This window comes from Accipiter gentilis, chromosome 14 (assembly GCF_929443795.1).
Source record: "Accipiter gentilis chromosome 14, bAccGen1.1, whole genome shotgun sequence".
Taxonomy (NCBI): Eukaryota; Metazoa; Chordata; class Aves; order Accipitriformes; family Accipitridae; genus Astur; species Astur gentilis.
Window position 1 is genome coordinate 32,320,412 of NC_064893.1, and position 24,439 is coordinate 32,344,850.

The 24,439-nt window shown below is 58.1% G+C and overlaps 1 protein-coding gene across 7 annotated transcripts; it reads left to right on the plus strand.

Annotated features, from left to right (window-relative positions):
- Positions 1–1,211: 1,211 nt before the first annotated feature.
- Positions 1,212–24,212, plus strand: UCKL1 (uridine-cytidine kinase 1 like 1). Of its 7 annotated transcripts, none has more exons than XM_049816496.1 (16): positions 1,212–1,338; positions 9,732–9,925; positions 10,561–10,667; positions 10,883–11,053; positions 11,305–11,376; positions 12,591–12,780; positions 13,272–13,333; positions 13,460–13,549; positions 14,756–14,772; positions 20,776–20,874; positions 21,259–21,352; positions 21,679–21,741; positions 22,129–22,251; positions 22,614–22,721; positions 23,097–23,253; positions 23,840–24,212. In XM_049816496.1, the coding sequence occupies exons 1-16, from the start codon at positions 1,289–1,291 to the stop codon at positions 23,914–23,916; spliced, it is 1,674 nt and encodes a 557-aa protein (XP_049672453.1). In that variant the 5' UTR covers positions 1,212–1,288; the 3' UTR covers positions 23,917–24,212. The 7 variants fall into 7 exon arrangements, with proteins under 7 accessions (XP_049672453.1, XP_049672452.1, XP_049672454.1 ...); XM_049816495.1 differs by lacking the exon at positions 1,212–1,338 and adding an exon at positions 5,410–5,944; XM_049816497.1 differs by lacking the exon at positions 1,212–1,338 and adding an exon at positions 5,410–5,944 and having other exon boundaries at positions 13,520–13,549.
- The last annotated feature ends 227 nt before the right edge of the window (positions 24,213–24,439 follow it).

The window sequence follows — 24,439 nt, forward strand, 5'->3', positions numbered from 1 at the left end:
CAAACTCGCAGCACCACAAACCTCAGCGCCGGGGGACCCCGGGTGCAAGAAGGGAGCACGATGCCGAGTAAAACCAGGTCCCCCCGCAGTGCCCCGTGGGGCTGGGGTCCTCCCAGCACCCAGGGACCGTTTCAGAGTGTGGGGCCACCCAAATCCTCGCTGCTCCCGGCTCCGCTGGCAGCTGCGGGGTGGCGGTGGGGGTGCTGTGTGTTGCGCCCCTCAGCTGCTTGGGCATGGGTGTTCCTTCTCAGCTGCCCCACAGCACCCACCCGTGCCCACAGCACCACTCGGAGCCCTACAGCCCCCACCTGCACCCCACAGCACCCACCTATGCCCTAAGCACCCACCCGTGCCCACACCACCCACCTGCACCCCACAGCACCCCCCCATGCCCACAGCCCCCACCTGCACCCCACAGCCCCCACCCGTGCCCACACCACCCGCTTGCACTCCCTAGCACCCATCTATGCCCTAAGCACCCACCCGTGCCCACACCACCCACCTGCACCCCACAGCACCCCCCCCATGCCCACAGCCCCCACCTGCACCCCACAGCACTCCCCCATGCTGACAGCACCCCCCATCCCCACAGCACCCACCTGCACCCCACAACACCCACCCACGCCCAAAGCACCCACCTGCACCCCAATGCACCCCCCCATGCTGACAGCACCCCCCCATGCCCACAGCCCCCACCCGCACTCCCTAGCACCCACCCGTGCCCTAAGCACCCACCAGTGCCCCCACCACCCGCTTGCACTCCCTAGCACCCATCTATGCCCTAAGCACCCACCCGTGCCCCCACCACCCACCTGCACCCCACAGCACCCCCCCATCCTGACAGCACCCCCCCATGCCCACAGCCCCCACCTGCACCCCACAGCCCCTCCCCCCATGCCCACAGCCCCCACCCGCACTCCTTAGCACCCACCCGTGCCCCCACCACCCACCTGCACCCCACAGCACCCCCCCATGCTGACAGCACCCCCCCATGCCCCACACCACCCACCCGCACCCCACAGCCCCCACCTGCACCCCAACGCACCCCCCCCATCCTGACAGCATCCCCACAGCCCCCACCCACACCCCAGCCACCCCCCCACCCAAACCACTCACCTCCCCCCCCAGCACCCCCTTACGCCCCCCAAAACCCTTCCTCCCCCCCCCCCCCAAAAAAAAAAACCCTCCCCCTCCCTCCCCATCCCCGCACTACAAGTCCCGGGGAGCCAAGCGGCAGAACCGCCCCCGCCGCTTCCCCCGCCCGCTCCTGCCTCTCCCCGGTAGCACCATGGCCGCGGCCCCGGTGGCCGAGGGGGCTCCGGTGGAGGCGCACGACAGGTAAGGACCCCCCCTCACCCCAACCCGGGCTCCATCCTTCCCCGTTCCAACCCCTCCCGGGACGGGACCGGGATTCGCAACGCCCCGGAGCCGCCGGGAACCGGCGGCTCCGGGGCGTTGCGAATCCCGGTCCCGTCCCACGATGCCACTTCCGCGAGTGGGGCCTCCCCGATCCCATCGCTCCTTCCTTCCTTCCCCCCCCCCCGAAAAAAACCCACAAAAACCCCTTTGCCTCTTCCCATCCCGACAAGCAACGCCGCGGACGCTTCCCAGCGCAGGGAACCCCGTAGCCGATATTATTATTTGGGTTTTTTTCCAAACTGCGCTTATTTCTTGTTTGGTTTGGGGGATTTTTCCCTCTCTTCCCCCATCTTTCTTCCCCCCTCTTTTTGCTTCACCCCCCCTCTTTTTGTCCCCCACCCCTTTTTGGCATGTGTGTGTGTGTGTCCCACCCCCTCGCTTTTTCTTTCTGGCCTTAATTTCGCAGCGGAATTTCGTTTACAAACGAGCTGGCACGTGCCTCGGCTCCAGCGAGCGCGAGGCGCTGGCAGAGCAGGGAAAAAAACCCGCAAGTTTGCTACCAAAAAAACAAAACACCAACCCCCACGCGGGATTCGTGGCTTTATTTTTCCCTCCACTCGCGTTTTCTCGCGGGTTCCCGCTCCCTTTTTCACTGCAATCCTCAGGCACGCAGAAGCGTGACCACTCCCTAACACCAAATACCCGGGAATTGGCTCCGGAGCATCACCGGAGCGGAGACAAACCTGGTTTATAGGGATGGGAGCATCCCCAGTTGTAGGGTACCGGCACCGACCGACCCCGGCTCCGCCTGAGTCGGTGCCAAACCAGCCCTCGCGTTTCGGCAACTAAATATGGAGCCGGCAGCTGCCTGTGACGGAGTTGCCTTTGCCCTTCCTGTGAGTCAGCGGCGGGTAGCGAGGAGGCTGAGGATGAGCAGGGGAGGAAGGAGCTGCCCCGAGTAATGCCGGCCGGGTGGGGAATGAGTAACCGGGTTGTATAACCAAGCCCCTTCCATCATGGAGCGAGCCGGCGGTTAGGCTGACCACGCCATTCCCGCGGCCCTCGCTCTATATAAATAGCAGCGAGATAATTGGGTTTGAAGAGGGAAATGTTTGTCCTTTTGTCGTTGGGAATCGGAGGCCTTAATAGAGCTGGAAGGGAGCATGTGTGTGTTGAGCTGCCCGGGGATGCTCCGTCCCGCTCCGGGGTGGCTTTCGTCAGGGCACGGCAGCGGCAGAGCTTGGTGTGAGGCTGGGGAGAAGGGGGTGTGATGTTCGATGGGTTTGCAGGAGGGGCACGGCACGGGCACGGGCACGGGCACGGCGGGGTCGCTGGGTAGTGTCTCAGCACCCTTGGAGCCACGGGCAATGGGGTGGCAGGTGGGTCCCTCCATCCGTTGGATGGGTCCTGCCATCCCTTGGGTAGGTTCCTCCATCCCGTGGGTGGATCCCACCATCCTGTAGGCAGGTTCTTCCATCCCTTGGGTAGGTTCCTCCATCCCACAGGCAGGTCCCTCCATCCCGTGGGTAGGTGGGTTTCTTCATCCCATGGGTGGGTCTGTCCATCCCTTGGTTAGGTCCCTCCATCCCATGAGTGGGTCCCTCCATCCCATGGGCTGGTTCCTCCATCCCAACGCTTAGGACTTCCCTGAAGCCTTTCCTTGTGCGCTCCCTGAACGAAACTCATCCTCCAGCCTGGCTCGCTCGCCGGGTGGTGGGATCCGGCCCCGTTTCACCCTGGTCCCTGGATAAGGGGGTTCCTGGCGTAGGGCTCCAGGGTTTTTGCACCAGGCTGTTGCAGCGCAACCGCTTTCGGCTTAAAGATGCCGTAGGACACGAAAGGCCCTGCTCAGGGCTGGCCCACGCAGGTCAGGCCCAACAAAAACCACGCTCCAAGATGGAGGGAAGCAGGTTTGGCCTCCGCGCACCCATGGGTGCTGCTCAGAGGGGTGGGAGCAGGGAGAGGGACCCTCTCCCGCAGGGCCAGGCACCCCTCTCCGCTCTGGGTTTGGTGTGTCCTGAGCTTTTACACGGATCTATTGATGATATTCGGGTTACAGCGACCAAACCAGGAAAAGCCATGTGCAATTCAGCTTCTGTCCTTAAATCCCAAGGAAAACCCGCTGAGCAGCTTTCCATCCCTGGAAGGAAAAGGGGACCCAGCCTTCACGGGGTCTGCTATTTCTCCCAATTTTAAGTCCAGTTCCTGGAGGCTGTGATTATAAAGGAGGGATTCGTGCTTAAAAATCATCTAGAAGAAAAAAAAAGTCCAAACCCCAGGAGTGTCAGCCTGTGCGAGAGCTCAGAAACCAGGAAGGGAATTGGGAAGCAGAGGAGCGTGTGCTGGGAGGAAGGCTCAGTCGCTGCCAGGGTTCAGAGCCGGTGCGGGCAATTCCCATCCTACCTGGGAGCCCGGCTGGGATGTTGGGTGAGCTGCTGGGACAGTTGCTCCCGTCGCTTGGGCTTTTTAAACAAAGGCAGGAAAAAAGGCACCGGGGAGCGTGCGATAAGGAACAATGTCGCCTTGGCGAGGGTGAGGGCTCCTCACCGCCAAGTTCCTTGTCCCTTTTCTTTTTTGCCTCTTTAATGAGAAAGAATAGAAATCGCTGCGGAAGAGAAATTTATTTTTAAACTTCTGAAAGAGCTTTTACAGAGAAAGGGGAGTCTGTGCTGAAATCACAGGATGGAAAAGGTTGCTTTGATCATCGCTGACTTCACTGGCGTCGTTGGGGCAGCAGCCGCGGCTCGAGCTGGGGACAGGTTACCCCATCCCCGTCCCTCTCCTCCTGCAGCCCCTGTCCGGGGACCAGCCCCTTGTCCCTGGTTTCCAGCAGCGCTGTAGTCATTCGAGACGTGTTTCGGGGTGATGCTCTCCTCTGCGGGTCCCGTTGCTGGACAGGAGCAGGAGGGGGCCGGTGTGGCAGGGGTTTGCTGAGGACACCAGGATGCAGCGTGTATCCCCGCCTGTGGAATAGCCCCAGTGCTTCGGGGAGGAGGAGGAGGAGGAAGGGGTCTTCTCCCCATCTCTGGCCCCATCTCCAGATGTTCAGCCCTGCTTGGTGCTAAGTTCGGGGGGAGCATCCTGCCCGTACCCCCTCGGAGGTGGGTGCGCTGAAGCCGAGCTCTCGTCTCGCCGTGCCGGGGAGGGCTGGGGGCTCATTCGGTGACCGCAGGACCTCGTCGTGATGAGCCTCGTCCCTGGCAGAGCCTGCCCGCTGCTCCCTGCCTGGCCTTTTTGGTGTGTCCTCCGCCACCTCCTCCCTTCCTCAGCAGCCAAATGCTGTGCGGTGGGTGCTGCTCTGACCCGGTCCCTGTGCTCCAGGGCCGGCTGGGACCCCTCTTGCCACGGTACCCGGCCGTCTCCCACCCCTTGCTGGGCATCCTGCCCTTCAGCTGCTGCCCGGCTTCCCCCAAAAGCTGCTGGGCACTGGATGCCTGGGCTCCCTGCCCTCCCTGGCGAGGCTGGTGCTGGGAAAGGAGCCGAAATGGCCGGGGGGGGGGCAACGGGCAGCTGGCAGGGGGAAGGCTGAGAGAGCAGATTGCAGGGCCCGAGCAGCCAGCGGGACGTTATTCTTAGCCACCCGCAGTCCCGGAGTGTTGAGTTTCACCCACTTGTTTACTCCGGGGCCGAGGGGACGGCGAGGGGCAGCTTTTCCCCGGGGAGCTGAGCACCGGGGGGGGGGCTCGCAGCCGGACCTCCTGCCACTGGGAGCTAAGGGAGGGGGATGAGTCCCGCACCAAAAACCCCAGCCTGGCCAGCAGCACCCCTGCCCCGAGTCCCAGCCGGCTCCATTGACTGGAAGCGGGGTGCTGGTTGGGTACCCCCTCCATCCCTGCCCCAGGGCTGTCCCCTCCTGCCCCCCAGCAGCCTCCTCCCCGCCGGTGCCGGGAGCCGTACCGGGAGCTCAACCGGCGTTTGCGGTCGCGTACTTACCGGGTGGGTGACAGATCTGCCTTCCCCGCCGCCCCGGCGAGCCCCCAAAGTCCGAGGCAGCTGAGCGAGCCCCGGTCCCAGGGAGCAGAGGTGCCGGGGGGGGGCCAGTGTTTATTGCCTGTGCAGGGGGCGGTGAGGGGAGGTGTCACTTCGCTCCCCCCGACCCCCTCCCTGCTTTTTCTTTAATCAAGCCAGTGCTATTAATATCAGGTAATGAACGTAATCTCTAGGTTAAGCTATCCTCTTATGCGTGCTGACCGCTCCACAGCTCCCAGCAAAAGACACTCCCCCGGCCGCGCTCTTTTCTCTTTCTACATCTTCCAGTCCCGAGCCCCCCAGATCTGCTGGGAGCGGGGGTGTCCGCTTCGCCCCGGCCCCTCGGGACCCCGTGGTCCCCGTGCCGGCGGGGACGTTCCCGTGCATGGCTCCTCGCACCGAGGTTTGCCCAGGGACCCCCACTGGCATGGCCGTCCTCTCGCCGCTGTAGCACCAGGAGGTTGGGGGACAGGAGCCGAAACGCGGGCAGGGACCGGGGGGTGACACCCTTTGCCCGGTATCGCCTCCTGCTCTGCGGTGGGGTGGAGATGAGCAGCCCCCCGGCCTTCTCCAGTGTCCGCATATCGGGCTGCTGGGCCCTCGGGCCGGACGGTGGGTGAGTTCCTCCTTTGCTTTGGTTTTGGGTGGGTTTTTACTGTTTTTTCATCTGTTTGCTTTCAGTCCCTGCTTGCTGGAGTGAACCCTCGGTGGCCCCGGTCCCAGTGTCCCAGTCCCGGTCCCCGGCTCCCAGCCGGCTGAGGGCTGCGAAAACGCAGGCAGCAGCTGGGGGAAAGATCAGCTTCCCACGGGACACGGGATGAAGCCAGCCCGGCGCCATTCGGCAGGCTGCGGGGGACTTGGCAGGGGGATTTGGAGGGCTGAGCGCTCGGTCGGTTGTGTTGTTTACGGGGTGCTGAGGATGAGCGCTCCTGTTGGCTTGCAAGTTCAGGTTTGGGGCTTTGCTAGTTTTCCTTGTTGGTTTTTTGGACCTGCTGCCTTTCTCCTCCCAGCCCAGCATGGATCCGGGACGGTCGGGGGTCTCGGAGGGCGGCGGGATGCAGAAAGCCTTAGCATGGAGGGCACAGGGGTGGGGATGGGAGAGGCGGTGGGCAAGGGAGAGGGGTGTCCCTCTTACCCCAATAAATCTGTGCTTGGGGTAAGCGGGAGCAAAACTCTTCCTTCGTTTGTGCCAGTGCATCTGCAGGGCTGGAGAACCTTTTTGGGGAGCAGACCCCACCACCGGGCATCCTCCTGACAAAGGGATGCGGGCAGGCTCCAGCAAGGCTGCATCAGCTACAGGGAAGGCAAAGAGTCCCCAGAAGCTGAGGACAGTGCGGAGAGCTGGTGGCAGCTGAGTCCTCCAGGAAGGCTTTGCAAGACGGGGGTTACCAAGCCCAGGGACACGTTTCCTTTCATATTTGTCTTGCTATGGCATCGTGCTGCTGAAACCCAGGGGGTACGCTCTGCTCGGGAAGGCTGGGAAGGGTCTGCGTGGGACAAGGACTGTCCTTTGGTTAGAGCAATGGCACTAAATTCAGCTATAAAGAGAGCGTCCCCTTCCTCTGGGGGCTTTACCTTGCGCGTAGGGGCCTTGCACGGGCTTTGTCGCTGCTGCAGGGAATTTTTAAAAAGTGATAGGAAGAAATGGCCAAGCGAGATGGCTGGGATCAGCCCTTCCTTTGGAGGGGAGGAGAGTCCCTTCCTGGCAAAGGCAGCCGCAGAAAACATCTACAAAACTTGAAGTGTAACATTAGGAGAAAATGCATGACCTTTGCAGAACTCCAGGACAGTCCCACAGCCCTCCCCACGGCCGTGCTTATCGGAGATAGATCACGGGAAACGTTGATTTAAGAGGTGTAGAATATCTACCTTGTACAGATACAGATGGTATAGATACATACCTATAGAATCAGAATTTAGGTGAAAGTCCAGAAGCGTTTGGACGAGAAGAGGCAGAGCAGGCCAGCTCTTGGAACAGGATTAAAGTGCTGCATCCAAGAGCAGCCCCAGGCGTGCCAAGGGACGATGGCTCCACTTCTCTCCGAGGGCTGTCCCCACGCTGTCCTGTCCCTCCGTGTGTCCCTACATCTCGCAGCGATGCCCCGGCACGGAGCTGCTGTGACTACAGCCTGTAATTCTGGGCACAGCCGGAGCCGTCGGGGTGCAAACCTTCCTGTCCCCGCCAGGAGCTGAGTTATGTTGGTACTAATCAAAGATGCCGGTAGCAGTCTTTGCAGAAGTCAGCCTCTCGCTTGGGCTCTGCTCCGGCTCCAAAAACCAGAGTTTTGCCCAACTTGGAGTCGTTTTGGGAATCGTGACCTCGGTCAGCATCGCAACGTGTGGATCGTGGTCTCGGACATGGCATCTGCGGGCTGAGGTTGGCACAGGAGAGCTTGGCGCTGCCTTATGCCAAAGAGCAGAGCATCCCAAAGTGCTCGCCTGTCGCATGGAGACCGGTGTGTATCCCTGGAGGAAAACCGGCTCAGCAGCCCTCGGCGGCAGCGCCGGCGGCACGGCTCTTGAGTAACCGCAGTCCCAGGAGAGGGGCTGGGACACAGATGAAAGGAACTGTTTTATTTTCTGGTAAACAACTGTGTTTTTGTCATCTCTTGCTTTTATCAAGCCAAAATGACTTTGTTTATGCACCGGCATCGTCGGCTGATGTCAGCCCCGCTCTGGGAATAGCGCGCGGTGGCTAATTGCTCCTGCAGCGTCACTGGTGGGAGAGGAGACCGAAATACCCCCTCTGGGTTTTCTTCTCCTGCCTCTGTGGTGGAAGGAGCCATCTTTGCACAGAAAGAAACCCCAGAAGGCTTTCCCGGTGGGTCTGACCTCCTGACGTTGCTTTTTAAAAGCGACAGTTGGGGTGTTTTCGGCTCCTGGGTGAGCCGGAGGCCGGCGGTGCTCGATGCTGGCCGTGCCTGCCGATGGGCTCGTGCAAGGGACGGGATGTTGGTGGCTTGAGGCTCTTGCGGGGGGGCTCTGTAGGTGCACACTTGTAGGGTCGGCATCGGTGTGAGGTGTCCTGGCTCAGGGGCAGGAGCTGCAGCCTGCCTTTTGCTAGCAGGGGTTCAGCAAAGCCAGGCAAATCGCTGTCTCCTTGCCCGCTCCGCAGGGATGTGCCGGTGCGGGAGGTAGGAACGGCGTGCTGGGGGGATCCCGCCATGCTCAGGGGGTTTGCCGGTTCGCTTTACGTACAGATGGCCGGTCTCAAATTTTGATCTTTATCTAATATTGTTCTAAAAAGGGCTGGGGGAGGGAAGGGAATTAATCTTCATACCAAAACAGCTTAAAATCAAACCAAAATCTGTAAAGCCCTGTAGTTTAAGCCCTTTCAAGAGCAAAAAATAACAGAGAGGCAGCAAAGCCCCACCAGCTCGGCTGGGCTGTACCAAACAGTGCTGGGTTTGGAGCATTCGGTGCCCGGAGCTCTCTGACCTTGCAGAGGTTTCGTTTCCAGCCCAGTCACAGCTGGGAGAAGAGCAAGCGTTGAGCAGGGAGAGCCCTTTGCACCTTCTCACAGGGAGGAGACATCCCTCCCGAGGCGGCAAAAACAGCAAGCGGGGAGGAGCAGGAGCTGGTATAAATAATCCTCCCCATCCCCGTGCTGGCCGCGGAGCGTGGCTGCAGCTTATCTCCTGGCCAGAGGCCACTTATCGTCTCCCAGCCGCTGCTTTCCTGCTGCCAAGCTCGAAAGGGCTCCGGAGAGTGGTTTGTTCCTCTCCCTCCCCGGGGCTGTGGTGGCAGGGGAGATAAGAAAGAGGCATTTAGCAGCTCCAGGGCTTCGGTTGTGCTCGGTGCTCGCTCAGCTCACGTGGCAGAGCAGATGCGAACGGCTTGGCAGCCCCGCTGCCCGGCTCTGGCTAGCTCGCAGGCTTTTTCCCAGGGGTTTCAGGCCTAAAGGGTAAGGATAACTAGAGGTTTGGGTGGGAGTGGAGCACTCAAAGTGGGGAGAGGAAAGGGATTGTGCATAGGGAGGACGAGAACGGTTGAGCTGTAAGCCCATGTGTTAAGCTTTCATCCCCCAGAAGGGTCCCTCGGCATGTCAGGACAGGTTGTTGCCCTCTGTAATAACACCCCTCAGTGCTTTTGAGAGCTCACTGGAGTGTTTATAGAATGCAGACATTCCCCAGGCAGTAGGGCTGTAGGAAGTGATGCTCGTGCCGCACCTTTCCCGGGATAAAATGTGATCCTGTGCGAGAATTTCTTGCTGTTGGCTGTGGCGTGGGGTTGCGGAGGTGTGGGTGCTGGTGGTGCTGCAGCAGGGCTGTGGTTGCTTCTCCCCCTCTTCCATCGCATCCCTCACCCATACAGCGTGGGATCCCCTGGAGACCCTGCTCCCACGCACTGGGAAGCCCTTCCCCACCAGCAGTAACCGAGCTCCTTCCCCTCCCCATCCCCAGCAACAGCAGCGCCGAATCCTTGGACCGGCTGTACCCTGCAGTGGGCTCCACCAAGCCACCGCGAAAGCGGACCACTAGCCAGTGCAAGTCTGAGCCACCCCTGCTGCGGACCAGCAAGAGGACCATCTACACGGCTGGCCGACCACCGTGGTACAATGAGCATGGGACGCAGTCCAAAGAGGCCTTCGTGATAGGTAGGCAGAGGCAGCGCATGTCCAGGCTCTGTCCCACCTCTACGCTTCAGTTGGTGCAGGCTAGCATGGCCAACATCGGCGCTGCCTGCCCGGTGGCTTTCCAGAAGATCTTGGGGGGATTCCTGCCCTACAGCCTCCTTGGAAACTGGAGGTTGGCTCTGGATTCCAGGCTGTGAGTTGCTTAGCCCAGGCAGCAGCAGGAGGAGTCCCCGTGGTTAGTCCGGCGTTGACTGGGTGAGCTGTAGGATTGGGCAGAAGCTGAGAGCTTGCAGATGGGGTTGGTGGATTATAGCAGGCACTGGGCAGACCACAATCTCTGCTTGTTGTTCCCTCAACTCTTGTTGCCTGGGTTGTCACGAGTTCCCAGGGATTTAGTCTAGGCTGGTTCTCATGCCAGCTCTCCCCTTGTTACACAACCATCTAGCGAAGGGTTTCCCAGCTTTTGCTGTGCACATTGCTGGCAGTTATAGTATGTGCCATTTGACATTTTGAAGGATAATCTCTTGTAGTACCTATCAATCTCCCTCTTTGGAGGTTCCTCCAACTTGGTGCAACGGAGCAGGATTCTGGGCTGTAGTCTGTGATGGGAAAGGCAGGTTGTGGGGTTGGTGACTCCATCCCCTTTTCCCTGGCAGGCCTGGGAGGAGGCAGCGCCTCCGGGAAGACCACGGTGGCCACCATGATCATTGAGGCTCTCGATGTCCCTTGGGTGGTTCTGCTCTCCATGGACTCCTTCTACAAGGTGAGGCTGCGCGTTGTCCTGGCCGAGTTCGTGGGCTGCCATGGCCCTTGGCATAACACCCTGATGGAGAAACGCCATGTGGATTTAGTGACAGCCTCGTGTTTTTCCCTTCAGATGGTTCTTGGGGCAGGGGGAGAGGTTGCTGGGCACGGCGGTGGGGAGGGAAGGCTGCCGGTGGGGACAGCCACGTGCACTAACCTCTTCTCTACGGGCAGGTGTTGACCAAGCAGCAGCAGGAGCAGGCAGCCAGCAATGACTTCAACTTTGACCATCCCGATGCCTTCGACTTTGACCTCATCATCGCCACTCTGAAGAAGCTGAAGCAAGGCAAGAGCGTGAAGATCCCCATCTACGACTTCACCACCCACAGCCGGAAGAAGGAATGGGTACGGGACACTGAGGGGAGTGGGAGAAGGTGAGGGGACCGCCAAGACAGGAGAGGGGAGTGCTGACTGGACCCCTCCAGCCTCTGCCTTTCGCCGTCAGACTCGTGCAGTCGCCCTTTGCTCTGTGGCTGGCTCAGGGCGCATTTTGTGGGCGAGCTGTCGCAGTCGCTAACAACCCGGAGAGATTCCCCAGGATGGGGCATCTCTGAACACATGTTCTGTGTCTAACCACATCCATTTTGACTCCACAGAAAACCCTGTATGGCGCCAATGTGATTATCTTTGAAGGCATCATGGCATTCGCGGACAAGGAGCTCCTGAAGGTGAGGAAGGGTTTAGAAGAGAAGCCTGACAGGCGCAAGCGCTGCAGCCCCCTCTTCTGCAGCCTTATGTCACAGCACAAAGAGAGTCCCAGGTGCCCTGGGGCTCATGTACGCCGCTGGATGGGACCCTCTCCTCCCACAGTGCTTTAACATCACCCCTACAAACCAGCCCTCCACCCCGTAGCCAGCTGGGGGGAGATGGTGGGAGCATGCTTTCTGCTGAGGTTCAGCAGCAGGGAGGTGACCTTCTCTGCCAGGTTACACCGGCTGCTGCAGCACTTCACTGTGCAGGAGAAATAGTCCTTGACTCTTGCAGCGGCAGGGGAAGAGCCCCCGGCAGAGGTCAAGCGTTTAAGCAGAGACCTTGATCTCAGCCATTTGTTTCCAGGAACTAGGAGCTGAGTGGTGATCTGGTCCTTGGCAGTGGTGCTGCATAAATATGACTGGAAATAGCCCACCTCTGCGCTGCATGCCTCAGCTTGCACAGCCAGAAGCAGTCTGATGTACTTCTACTGCGCAAAGCCTGGTGTTCCTACGCTGGACTCATCCAGCACTTCAGGCTTTCTTGGGAATTATTTGGATACATGAAAAATGCTATAGGAGGGAGTGAGCCATGCACAAACTTAGCCAAGCTCAGTCTAGAAGGTTTCCTTTCCTGCCAAGCGAGCGTTTGGGTTGTACTTTCCTGGAGCAACGATGACCTCCAGTGGACAGCTGGGTAAATCCCCCAGGAGCTTCCTCTGAGCCTCCCTGCTCTTGTCTCCCGCAATTAAGGGCAGTGTCATGAGCTGACCTGCTGTGCTTGGCTCCCTTCCAGCATTAACAAGCCAGCGCTCCTGGGTTAAGCCTCTTGGTCTGTGTCATGAGCATTAACTTCTCTTGTCTCCTCCTCGCTCTTAAATAACATCCAGCCAAAGTGTTGGAACTGCTTAGAAGTGGAGACGGGGTTTGGAGCAGGACAGGTCTCAGGGGGCACGAGAGTAAAGGGCAGGTGGCAGCAAGGGATTTGCTGCAGCATCTGCAGTGCCAGCCAGGTTCAAGTTCAGGGACTGCAGAGGCAAAGCTTCCTCCAGGCCAGAGCAGAGCTGAGCCGAGCTCTGTTAAACTGGTGTGCTGTGGGCAGGGCTCAGCCTTCTGGTTGTGGCTGGTGGAGAAGGTCGGTTCGAGTTACGCACCTAACCTGGTGGGGTTTGTTCCCTCCCCTCTCATTTCAGCTCCTGGATCTGAAGATATTTGTGGACACGGACTCGGACATCCGCTTGGTGCGTCGCCTGCGCAGGGACATCAGCGAGCGCGGCCGTGACATCGAGGGGGTCATCAAGCAGTACAACAAGTTTGTCAAGCCCGCCTTCGACCAGTACATCCAGCCCACCATGCGGCTGGCCGACATCGTCGTCCCTCGAGGTACCTGCCCAGGGCAGCCCCGAGCTGCCACGTGGCTCAGTCCTGAGTGGGACCTGAGAGACCCCGTCCCTCTGCCCTCAGCTCTGCTGGCCAGTCCCACCGCCCTCCGGCTGGCGAGGACAGAAGAGTGGCTGTCCCATGCCAAAGAAAAGGTCCCTCCAGTTGAGTGTCTCCAAACACTGGCCGAAAGCAGGTTCCTAGGGGAAAGTCTGCACTTTTCCCTCAACCAGTCTCCTGCCCTACCAGCTCCTGCAGCTTAGCAATTTAAAAGCTAGAGGTGACTTCCAGGTATTCAATAATAGATTACTAAATAAGAATTTGATAATAGCAGGAATGTCTCCTGCTGGATGATGGTTTGCTACAGAAGGGATGTTTGGGGTACGGTCTGTTTTTTAACATAGTGGGGAGTTTGGGGAAGAAACACACGCCAGGCACTGCTAGCGCTCTGGCCCTGACCAGGCTGTCTCTCTTTTGCTTTTGGTTCGCTCCAGGGAGCGGGAACACAGTGGCTATTGACCTGATCGTTCAGCATGTCCACAGCCAGCTGGAAGAGGTAAGAGCTGCCTGGTCCCCCGGCTGTCAATGGTGGGGTCGACCTTGCCTCTGCAGCGGTGGCATTGCGGGGAGCAGTGCTCTGGGTGCCAAGGTGGGAATGGCCCGGCTTCCCTCCGTGCTCCAGGCGTGTGAGCCACGGGGCTGTCCTCACGAAGCCCTCCCAGCCGTGCTCCCTCCTTTTCAGCGAAGGAGACTGCCTCGTCCCTGTGCTCTGGTTAGTGCAAGGCTCCTCTGCAAGCTTCCTTCCCTCCCTGCGAGAGCGAGTCCTCTGGGGACAAACCAACCATCCTCCAGTGATCTGAGTGATGTGCCCTCCCTGCCTGCAGCCCTCCTGGGGCTGGCATCGCCCCAAACCCTGCAATACTTCAGCTCTCTGGCTCTGGCTTCTCCTCTTCACCCCCTTGCGGGCACTGCTGCACAGTCTTTCCAGTCAAGAGCCCGCTTTTCCGCTTCTGTGTTGGGTGCAGCCCATGGGTTTCAAAACCCAAAGTCTTGTCATGTTTTACCCCCAGCCTGAGCCCCGATCCAGGCACATGCTCCGTCACTTCCCACTTCCCCATCACTGGCTTTTACAAGTCATCTTCTGTGTGTCCTGGGCCAGTCCTCACCAGTAGTTTGAGCCTGGGACCCTTCGATCAAATGACCCCGTTGCGTGTTGCTGTTCCCCGAGCAGCACAGCCTCCTCCCGCCCCACGTTTGTAGCTTTGATGTTTTAAGTTGCGGAGGCGCTCAGAGCGATGCCCTGGGAGGTGGAAGGAGCGTGACCTGGAGACGGATGTGCTTGGAAAGTAAAGGGCTCGATTCCTGCAGGTCTTTCTGAGCTCCCAGACAGCAGGAGCCGTTCAGGCCCTGGATGTGAGCTGGAACATGACAGCATCGTGCCTCCCGCGCCTGCTCAGAGGGACCGCTCTGATGCAAAGGCGTCTTGGCAGGTTCCCCCTCCCAGAGCACCCCGCTCTCTGCAGGGCTGCAGGCGGCACTCGGGGCTTTCTGACTGCCCGGATTTACTAAGCTCTGGCAGGTCGGGACGTTGGTTTCTAAACCCTAGGTCACAGGAGCAAGGATCAGAGCCCCGGTGTCGTCGCTAGCACCGGGCTGAGGAGGGCACGCTGCCGTGGGGCACGGGCCAGGAGGAGGGATATGGCTGTTTCTCCCAGCCCCTGGGATCCAGCCAGGAAAGCTCGCGGCTGGACGCTGCAGCCAGCAAACACGGCAGCTCCTGCCCAGGGCGCTGCTGCGAGCCAGGCGAGGGGTTGGCTTGGGGGGGGCTTTCATTTACCTGGGGAGGGGAAGAAGGGGAAAAGGCTACATGTGAATGCAGGAAAATATTCCTATTTTTCCTTTTCTTTTATCTTGAAACGACCCTGGTGTTGACAATGCTTAATACCGGTTGCATTGTGTCTTTGTGTTGCTGCCGCAGCGTGAACTCAGTGTCAGGTAAGAGCCCCTAACTCTGTCCTGTCTGTGCAGCCCGAGGCATTTCCAATGCCAGGCACTGCTTGGCCTAACCCTGACCTGCAGTCGAGACCGACAGCTCGCCTAACGCACGGTCTCGTCCCGCTCGAAGCTGACGAAAGGCCGCCTTGTCCTTGGGTTTGGGACCAGCAGGGACAGGGCTGCTCCCCAGGGGTGTATTCGTCCTGCAAGGGTACCACCAGCTTGAGCGCAGACCCCTGAAACTGGGGCAGGGCCAGGTTTCTTAGCTGGGGACCCCCGTCTCTGCAGGAGGAGAGGCTTCGCATCCTGGGATTCTCTTTTATTTTCCTTCATCCTCTTAAGACGAACAGTTGTTCAGAGCCACTCTCCATCCCTGATGATTAAACATCATTAAACATCATTAAACATCAATTATTAGATTAAGCAAAGCGGTTTGAGGGCGGTGGGAGCCCTGGATCCCTCGCCGTGCGCAGAGGCTCTCGGCTGCAAGCCTGATGGCACCCAGAAGGAGCGTAGCAGCTTCGGCGTGGCGAGAGATACCCGCTTTCCTGCAGTGTCTAAAGACTACACAGCAACTGCGTAGGGACTGAGAAAATACTTATGCCCTAATCCAGCAGGATTTCTAATTTCTCAGTATCTGCAGGTGGATGCTATAAAGTATACGTTGATTTACTTAACCTCTTCAGCATGTGGATCCAGATGGGACCTTAGCCTCCTGCTTCCATTAAGCAGCCAGCTTTGTACATATATATACACACCCCTAAAAAGGGAAGCAGAGGGGATGCAGTACTGCAGATGGGTTTCCATTTAGATCTCCGTCATTGTATGGAGACACTTAACTCAAGTAACCCTAAAATTTACATTTGGCATACAACAAGCTTTTAAAATACCTAAGATGAACAGGAAAAAGACTCTGCTTTACTTAAGCCATTCATTTCCTAGACTAGGCAACTGGATGTTTTATTTTATTTTTGTTTGCTTGTTGAACACCATGGGGCCTGACATTTCCATACAGATGGCATAAGCTTCCCTGTATGTCTGGAGGTCCAGGTGGGAAGGTACTCTTTGGCGTGGAGAGAAGGGTATTTCTTTAAAAAATTGCAGGAATAGCATTAGAGAGTAGATTAATGTGTGTATGTGTGTGTGTGTATATATATGTGTGTATGCCCATGTGTATGTGTGTGTGTGTATATATATACCCCCCAAAAAAAAATTTCCTTTCTCTCCAGTGATTCTCCTCTTTAGTCAAAGTGGCACTCAGTACAGGTGATCTTTTTGTGCACCTTAAAAATCAGGTATTTAATAATATGTCGAGAAAGTATTAGTAGTTTTATGATAGCGAGTTTGGAAAGGTAAATCTGACCTCCAGAAATAACTCTGTGATCACCACAGCCACAGACATTTTTATGTTCTGTTTAAGGCTCGTGGTTTCCATTTATGACTTTGCCAGAAAGTCTGGAAAAAATTTCCTGCAGAAAAATCTGTTTATGCTCCTGGAGTCCCAGTGCTTTTACTGCTGCTGCGGTTTCCCATCAGTTCCTCTGCAGCTCTGCACTCGCAAGAGGAGCGAGGTAGATGGGGAGACGTGTGTCAAATGAGATGTGCTTGGCAAACAGGGGGCTTTTCATCTAAAACAATTCCCTATCCTCTTGTCTTGAATGGCTTCATCTAAATGTCACGGTTGTTGTTTTGATGTCACCACCTTTTGGCGGCCGTAGGGATGCAGCGAGGCCTTTGTAGCTGGTAGAATAAAACCTGGATGCTTAGATCTGGCCCCAGTCCGAGGTACTTCTCTGGTCCCAGCGCTCCAGGCTGGCCCTGGGCTGCCTCTCCTGTCCCAGAGGGTGCCTGGGACGGGCAGGGAGTGCCTCTCCCCAGCTCTCAGCTGAGCAAATGGGTGAATTCTGAGGAGTTGAAAGAAAGTGGTGCCGTTCCCTGGAGCCTCAAGCCTTGTTTTCCTCCTGTAACCGCTGGCTGCTGAGGAGCATCATTGCCTTCCTCTGTATTGTCTCAGAGCGCAGGTCAGACCTTAGCATCCTTGCAGTTGGGATATTTCTTGTCCAGCTTACCACATGTTTAACCGTGCATGTGCTGGAGATGCAATTACGTACAGGCACTCCCAGGTGAGTATTTCTGCTCGAGTCCGGCAGCAGGAGCCGGACCAGCGAGCCCATGCCTGCCGATGCACTGTGCTCTCAGCCGAGCCCGTTTTCCAGCCCTTCTGCCACGCTATTTCAGCAACCAGCCCAGCTCTAGGAGCCAGTGCTCTTTTCAGCTGAATTCCCCTTGCCAATCAATATTCCCCACCCCCAAGGTCTCGATCAGCTTGGCATGCCCTTTGCCAATTGTGTCTTTAAATATCAGCCCGTGGCGCAGTTTAATAGCCCTTGTTTGAAATGTCAGCCGTGAAAGCCAGCCGCTGTACGTGTTTGAAATGCCTTGACTGCATTAGCTCCTTTGTAGCTGGATGTCTCTTGTCTGCTTCCTGCTTGATAGCATGCTCAACAAAGAGCTGAGGATGTTCCCTGAAGCCTTCCTGAGAGATGGTCACCCCTTTCTCTCTCCCTTTCTTTCTTTCTTTCTTCTTTTTTTCTTTTTTTGTCCCTTTAAGGCTTTTGTTCTGGGGGGAAAAAATAAGTTTCCAAAGTGAGACGTTTTCTTGACGTGCTCATGGCTGCCCATCTGAATTTTCCATCGCGGTCCTGCCTGGCAGGGGGAGGAACAGGGAACATTGCTCCCGCAGGCAGGCTGCCTGCAGGTCATGGTGGCAGAGACCCGCTCCCTCCATCCCTCCCGGCAGGGCTGGCCAAGGGATTTCACCGCAAGCGACATGGCTGTAGCGGGGAGGCTGCTGGAGAGGCTGAGCTCTTCTCTCTGCCTCGACCTGCAGCCCCTCTCCAAGGGACGGCGATCCCAGGGCAGGTCCAGGTGAACTCGGGAGAAGGAAGGTCTTTCCAGTGGCGGTGATGTTCTGTTCAGAGCTGGGTTTCTCCCTATGTTCCCAGTGCTCTTGGCTTTCCAGGCTCTCCGAGGCTTCAGCAGATCATCTCTCTAGCATGCCAGGAGGTGGGCACCCCTGTGCACCCAACAAGCAGTTTGCACGGGTGCGGGGCAGGTGGGATGAAGGTTTTGCAAGTTTGGCCTTGAGCACCTTCACTTGCTCTGGGATTGCAGCAGAGCCCTGGGCGAGGGCTGGGCATTTCCCTCCGGGCTCTGAGAGCTGCAGCTGGTGTTGCAGTGTGGTACCACCTGGGACAGAGATGGGTCAGTGTCCTTGCCGTGACTCTGCGGCGCTGAGAGCAGATGGAGCTTTCACCCCGTGGAGCCAGGAGTGGAGCCGGTGCCGTGGAGAGCAGCCGTGACGTGACTTGGTCATCAAGGGAGGAGTTCTGGGGTCTGTACGGCGATGGCCCAGGCACCAGGCAGGTCCAAGAGCCATAGATCAATTAGGGCTTTTTTTTTCCCCCTTTAACTAACGACAGTCCTTTTTCCTTTGTTTCATGTCATGTTTGTCCCTCTCCCCTTAAACTCTCATGTTTCCTGTCTTGTCTCCCCTGAACATCCCTCCCACCTGGCGACCAGAGGAAGCTGCGCTGGGATATGTGAGGAGACAAACGCTAACGGCAGTATTTTTGGTTGTGACACTAACGCCAGGGAATGGGGGCGAGGGCTGTGCAGCGTGAGCCACGTTACTAACCCGGGCCGGGGGTCTTCAGGCACACAGCTCACAGGGTCCTGCTTTGCTGGGGCTGTGTGGACCAAACCGGGGTGGGGGGACTTGAGAGAGCATCTTTATCCCCATCCCAAAAATGGCACCTGCCACTGTTCCCCCAGAAAGCACAATCAGGACCCACACAGCACCGAGCAGCTTCCCTGGGCTGTCAGAGACAGGAGTCCGAGCAGGGTTGCATCCAGACCTCCCTGTCCCCGCACTGAGCACCAGCCCCTGCGCAGGTGTCAGAGGAAGGTGCGGAAAGCTCACTGACAAATCGCTGACAGCATTTCCCGGGGACTTGTTGACAGCTCGGGGTGCAGGGGAGGTGTTCCCAGGAACGCGGGGCTGCTCTCGGGGATAGGAGCACTCGCTGGCATCTGCGGCAGGGAGCAGGAGCCGGGAGCGTCTCACCTGCAGCACCGCAGAGACCACGGCAGGAGAGGGGCTGCCCATCCCGCTGGCACGGCGAGATGCCGTGACACGGACCTGCCAGTGATGGAGGGCAGAGGTGCCCGTGGCAAGCTCAGGCGTGTGCCTTTGGGTGGGCTGTGGTGGGTGGGAGACAGCCCTGTGGGCTACGACCCCTACAGCTCCTCTGGTTTGGGCGATAGCGGTTTGTCACCTTGGCAAACCCAGCTGGGGCCATGAGTGGGTGTGCGGCTCTCTGTTGGGGGGCGGATCTCTGTGGTCCCCCCCCCCAGAAGCAGGCAGCCCCTGTGCAGGCACCTGCATCTGCAAAGGCAGGGCTCAGGTCCTCACCCGCCACGTGGGTCTGCATCCCTGGGGTCCGGAGGGATTTAGGCAGGGCTGTGCCCCCAGGATCTGTCCCCGAGCCTGGTCTGGCAGGAGGAAGGGAGGGGGGTGCTGCGGGGACAGAGCTGCTGGGTGCTGCCTGCAGCTCAGCCCTGACGTGGGAGCATCTCCGAAGGCAGCTAACCCAAATTGCGGTGACTAACAGAGTGAGCTCGCTTCACTAACGGCAGGTCCAGGGCCTTGAGGGCTGCTTGTCCCAAAGAGGCGGTGGGGTCTGCGGGCAGCGGGAGCGTGCTGGGTTTGGCCCCAACCCGGCCGGGCTCTGCCGGCAGCAGGCAAGCCTGCGATGGGAGCGCAACCGGTTTCCATGCGCTCCGCATGGCCACGAGCTGTCTCGGCTCTCGGGAGCGTTCCCTGCGTAGGGGCTCTTTGCTGCTACGCGGGACTGGAGCTGGCGAAAGCAAGAAGGAGCCCTTAAGTACCCATAGGCCTTGGGAATGTCTCGTTTGTTGTTGGTCAGCCAAGACCAGGAGATGGCTATGTGGATGGAGGCCTCAAGTCATCTAGCTCTGCCCTCCTCCATTCCTACCCAGTCATCTTCTCTGTCTTCTCCGCTTGTGTGCCTCTGTGTGTGTGCAGTTAATCCAGGTTTCTGCTTGATTTGAAGTCTTAATCACCTGGTGCTTTCGTTTGTTTGCTCTCTCCTCCTCCTCCCCGACATCTCTCTGACCGGGATGCAGCTGCTGGCACGTGTGTGATCTGACGTGTGGCTTTCGGACCCCAGCCCTCCTCCCAGACAAAGTCGCTTGTCCATCCTGCCCAGCCTTGTGGAAGCCAAATAGATGTGACCTTCATCTCATTACTGCCGCTCTCAAAGAGAGAGGTGACTAATGGGCCTCCATTGTGCGCTGCTCCATGAATGGTGTTCCCTTGATCCAAGAATAGCTCCCAACCCTATTAGTTATGTGGAGATGAGTCACACACAGCCAGTCCTGTCCGGCCGTAAAGTCTTCAAGCTGTTCCCAATTCGGTGTCGATCTGACTATCCCTGAATGGGCCAGGAGCTCTCTGAAATGGTCTCGTTGCAGCCTGGCTGCCTGTCCCCTTCCTGGTGACATCTGGCACTTGCAGGACAGAGGCAACCACAACAGCTCCTCCTCACCCCGTGAGTTCAGAACCCACCACCAGATAAGACTCCCGACCAGGAGAAGGTTTTGGGGGTTTTTTTCCACCTTCACAACCAGTGGAAACCAAGATGGGCCAACCACGGGTCAGCTGCCCAGCAGGTCCTTGGGCTGCGAGGTCCTCCTGACTCCACCGACCACCCGCTGTCTGCCCCGTTCGTGGGAGCGGGTCCCTTTTTGCCATCGTGGGGGAGCGGGCAGGGCTGGCCTCTCGTTTGGCTCAGCTGGATGGCCTTGGTGTGCATTTGCAGTGTGAGATGACATCTGGGAGGATGGCTCCGGCCATGTGCTGTGCACCAGCCTTCGGACAGCCTTGCCCTGAGATGTTCTGACCGTGTCTTTGCTTTTCAGGGCCGCCCTGGCCTCAGCCCACCAGTGCCACCCCCTTCCTCAGACCCTCAGTGTGCTGAAGAGCACCCCTCAGGTGAGGGGCATGCACACCATCATCAGGTAAAGCCCCCACCACCGCGGCCTCCTGGGGTGGGATGGGGCTTCGCTGCCAGCTGGGGTGGTCTCGGCTTGCTTTGGACTCCCAAATCCCACTTGCGCCCTGTCCTCGTGGCTTGGGGACACAGGACGGGGCAGACAGTGGTGAGCCCTGTGTAGAGGAGCTGTGCTGTGAGCGCTCCATGGTCTTGCCAACAATTTTTCTCCTTTTTACCTTAAAACTGCCACCGCAATTCCAGGCTCAGCTGGTGAGCTCCCTGCAAACAAGATGCTGAGAGCCAGGCAGGGGCAGGGGCTGCCCACCTCCACACAGCACTCTGACCTCTGTCAGCATCTCCCGGGCCACGTTTTGGTCCAAAGCTTACGCTGGCTTTCCCTCCGCTCTAGAAACAAGGAGACCAGCAGAGATGAGTTCATTTTCTACTCCAAGAGGCTGATGCGGTTGCTGATTGAGCACGCGCTCTCCTTGCTCCCGTTCCAGGTGAGTTTAGGGGTGTAGCTGGGAGGGCGGGCAGCAGGCGCTGTGTTTCCTCTCTGATTCCTAACCCGTAACTACCAGGGAGCCGGGACAGTCCTGGTGCTGCTCCTCCAGCCTTCCCTGTGTATCAGCCCTTTTCTCCTAGATTAAAAAGGGACAGGGCTCTCCTAGGCTGTGGAGCCGTGGCGTGGCCCTGGGTGATGACTCTTTGTCCAGCCTCGGTTTCCAAGGGTCCAGACCAGCCCGCAGCTGGCTGGCTCCCCCGTACCAGGGCTCTTCTGAGAGCCATGTCAGAGCCCCTGGTAATGCTTCTCACGTGGTTTTTGTAGAGTTGCACAGTGCAGACCCCTCAGGGACAGGACTACGAAGGGAGGACATACAGCGGGAAGCAAGTAAGTGGAAGCAAAAAATACTATTCAGACCTGCCCCCTGGGGTTACGTTGAAAGCCCCGTGGATGCAGGGGAAGGACAACCCTGGCTTCTCGGGGCTTCCCTCAGGCCCGGGTTTGGTGCCTGCCGTCATGAGTACCATACCCTGTGACATTGGGACAGGCGGCAGGTCGGTGGCCAGGGGTGCCATCAGCAATGTCACTGTGCCAGTGTTGCCCTCCCACTGAGGGAGCCAGCCTGGACTGGGAGCGGCACAACCCTCTTGGAAGGGATGTGCTTTGGGGTTGCCCATTAGAGTCCCCCACTGTCAAGACCCAGTGCCATACCGGGGTGGTGCGTGTGCACCTCCTACCCGCTGCCTTCCCGTTCACCCTCGCGGTGTGCTGCAGATCACCGGGGTGTCTATCCTGCGAGCGGGCGAGACCATGGAGCCGGCGCTGAGAGCGGTGTGCAAGGACGTCCGCATCGGGACCATCCTCATCCAGACCAACTGCAACACGGGCGAGCCGGAGGTAAAGCCCGGGGCCCTGGGCTGCCGAGGGCATCTCCTGGCGTTAGCCTGCAGGCAGGGGGTGACTCGGGTATTTCCTGAGAGCTCTTCAGCGATCCGAGAGTTGATCTCGGCAGGGGATGAGTGATCAGAAAGCAAGTGCTTTGAAAGCTTCTGAAGTGGGCTTTGCCGGCATGTTTGTACACGCAGGGGCTGGTTTGCTGTCCGAGTGTTTGCACCAGCGCCTGGCTCCAAGCTGACAGCTGGGGTCCCAGAGATAGAGATGCATGAAAGATCTTTCAGCCCTCTAAGAGAAGGGCTCGGTTTGCTCCATTCGCCTTCAGCCTGCAGCCTCTAAGCTGATCTCTCTTTCCCCCTGCCCAGCTCCACTACCTGCGGCTGCCGAAGGACATCAGCGAAGACCACGTCATCCTGATGGACTGCACGGTCTCCACGGGTGCAGCAGCCATGATGGCAGTGCGGGTGCTGCTGGTATGGAGGACGTCGGGGCACGCTGCAGAAGGCGGGTGGTTCGCTCCCAAGTAACGTGCAAAACACCAGCCGCAGCCATGCTGAGGGGCTTTGCGCTGAAACTGGCTCCTCCTTGCGAAGGAGGGTGTCATGGGAGACGGCACAAGCTGGGGTGACTCTGTAATGAGGCGCTGACAAAGTCACCCCTTCCTTGTGTCGTTAACAGCCCGGATTGAGTTGGTTTCTTGGTCTTGTGCCCAGCAACCCCAGCTGGCCACAGAGAGGGGAGGAGAAAAAGTGGCTTCAGGAAAGCCCTTAAGTGCTCTGAGTGAAGCCATGGGCCATAACATGCCTTAGACACCCTTACCCCGAGCTGTCTCTGTCCCTTTCCTGTAGGATCATGATGTCCCAGAAGACAAGATCTTCCTCCTCTCCCTGCTTATGGCGGAGATGGGTGTCCACTCAGTCGCCTATGCTTTCCCCCGGGTGAAGATCATCACCACAGCTGTGGACAAGAAGGTGAATGACCTTTTCCGGATAATCCCCGGCATCGGTGAGTATCTAGGTAGGAATGAGCTGTTGCAGGGGGATTTTCAGTGCTCCTGACCCACTCGCCAGAGGAGGTGAAGCCCTGGTTGTCAGCAGCACCTTAGGTCTGGCCTTATTTGACCCAGGGACCCACCGCCTTTCCTGGGTCCTGCTGCCACGTGGGCGTTGGGATCGACAGGCACGCTCTGAGCGCTGTCAGGCAGACGTAGCCTTGTTGGCAGAAGGAGCCATGCCACGTGCCGTGAGCCTCCTCCGGCCCCAGGTGGAGAAGCTGGGCTGGGACAGCTGGAGCAGACCTGTGCCCACCTCATTCCCTCAGCTGCCACCTTAAACAAGCTGATCCAAAACAAGCTCACTGTGTTCTTCTGTCCTCGCCTCTGCTGTGCCAGGAAACACCTCTGCCACCGGGTGCTAAAACAGACTCTAGGCTGCTCCAGTTTTGCTGCTACACGAGTTTTAGAGCTGTTCAAGCTGTTGGATAAACCTGCTTTTCTTTCCTTGCCTGCTGGGATGAGGGCAGGCTGAAGGATGGATCCCAGGGCTCCCTGCAGAGCTGCACCGTGACTGCCTCTCTCTCTTTCTCCCCACAGGGAACTTTGGCGATCGGTACTTTGGGACGGATGCTCCTCCTGACTGGAGTGACGATGAAGATGCTCTTAGCACTTAGCTGGATGTGGAGATGCCACTGGCGACAGGCAGCTTCAGCACCGCACCTTAACCCCTCTGTCCATTGCAGATTTCTCCTTTCTCCTCACCAAGCATAGATATTTTTTTCAAATCTTACATTGGAGATCTAGGGCATATTTTTTCAAAGAAACACAAATCCTAGTTTGACTTTGTGGACGGTCGCGTGTCCCAGTATAGAGCGGAGTTAATTTATTTTAATTTAAAGATTTGCCTATATAACTTATTGGAGATATTTTATAAAGGAAAATATTAAATTTTTTCTCTGGTTTTCTTGAATGGAGCCATTCTTTGTCACTTCCCATGGATCCCCAAAAGGATTTGCAACCCTTCGGGACTGCTGCCCTGGGAGGGGAGATGCTGGGAGCGATGGTGGGAGGTCAAGCCCCTGCTGTTGAGGAGCAGCCTGACCCTGCAGCTGTGGAGCCGTTCTTACGGCTCTGTCTTTGTGCTGGTTACAGGCACCTGGTTGTCATTTCTCTTCGGTGAACACTGAAGCTCTTACA

Bases quoted from the DNA above. Each gene is read 5' to 3' on its own strand.
- UCKL1 (XM_049816495.1), top strand. From the start codon at position 5,877: ATGAGCAGCCCCCCGGCCTTCTCCAGTGTCCGCATATCGGGCTGCTGG. The intron at 12,781-13,271 runs GTACCTGCCCAG...GGTTCGCTCCAG, and splicing joins CGACATCGTCGTCCCTCGAG to GGAGCGGGAACACAGTGGCT. The intron at 22,722-23,096 runs GTATGGAGGACG...CCTTTCCTGTAG, and splicing joins TGGCAGTGCGGGTGCTGCTG to GATCATGATGTCCCAGAAGA.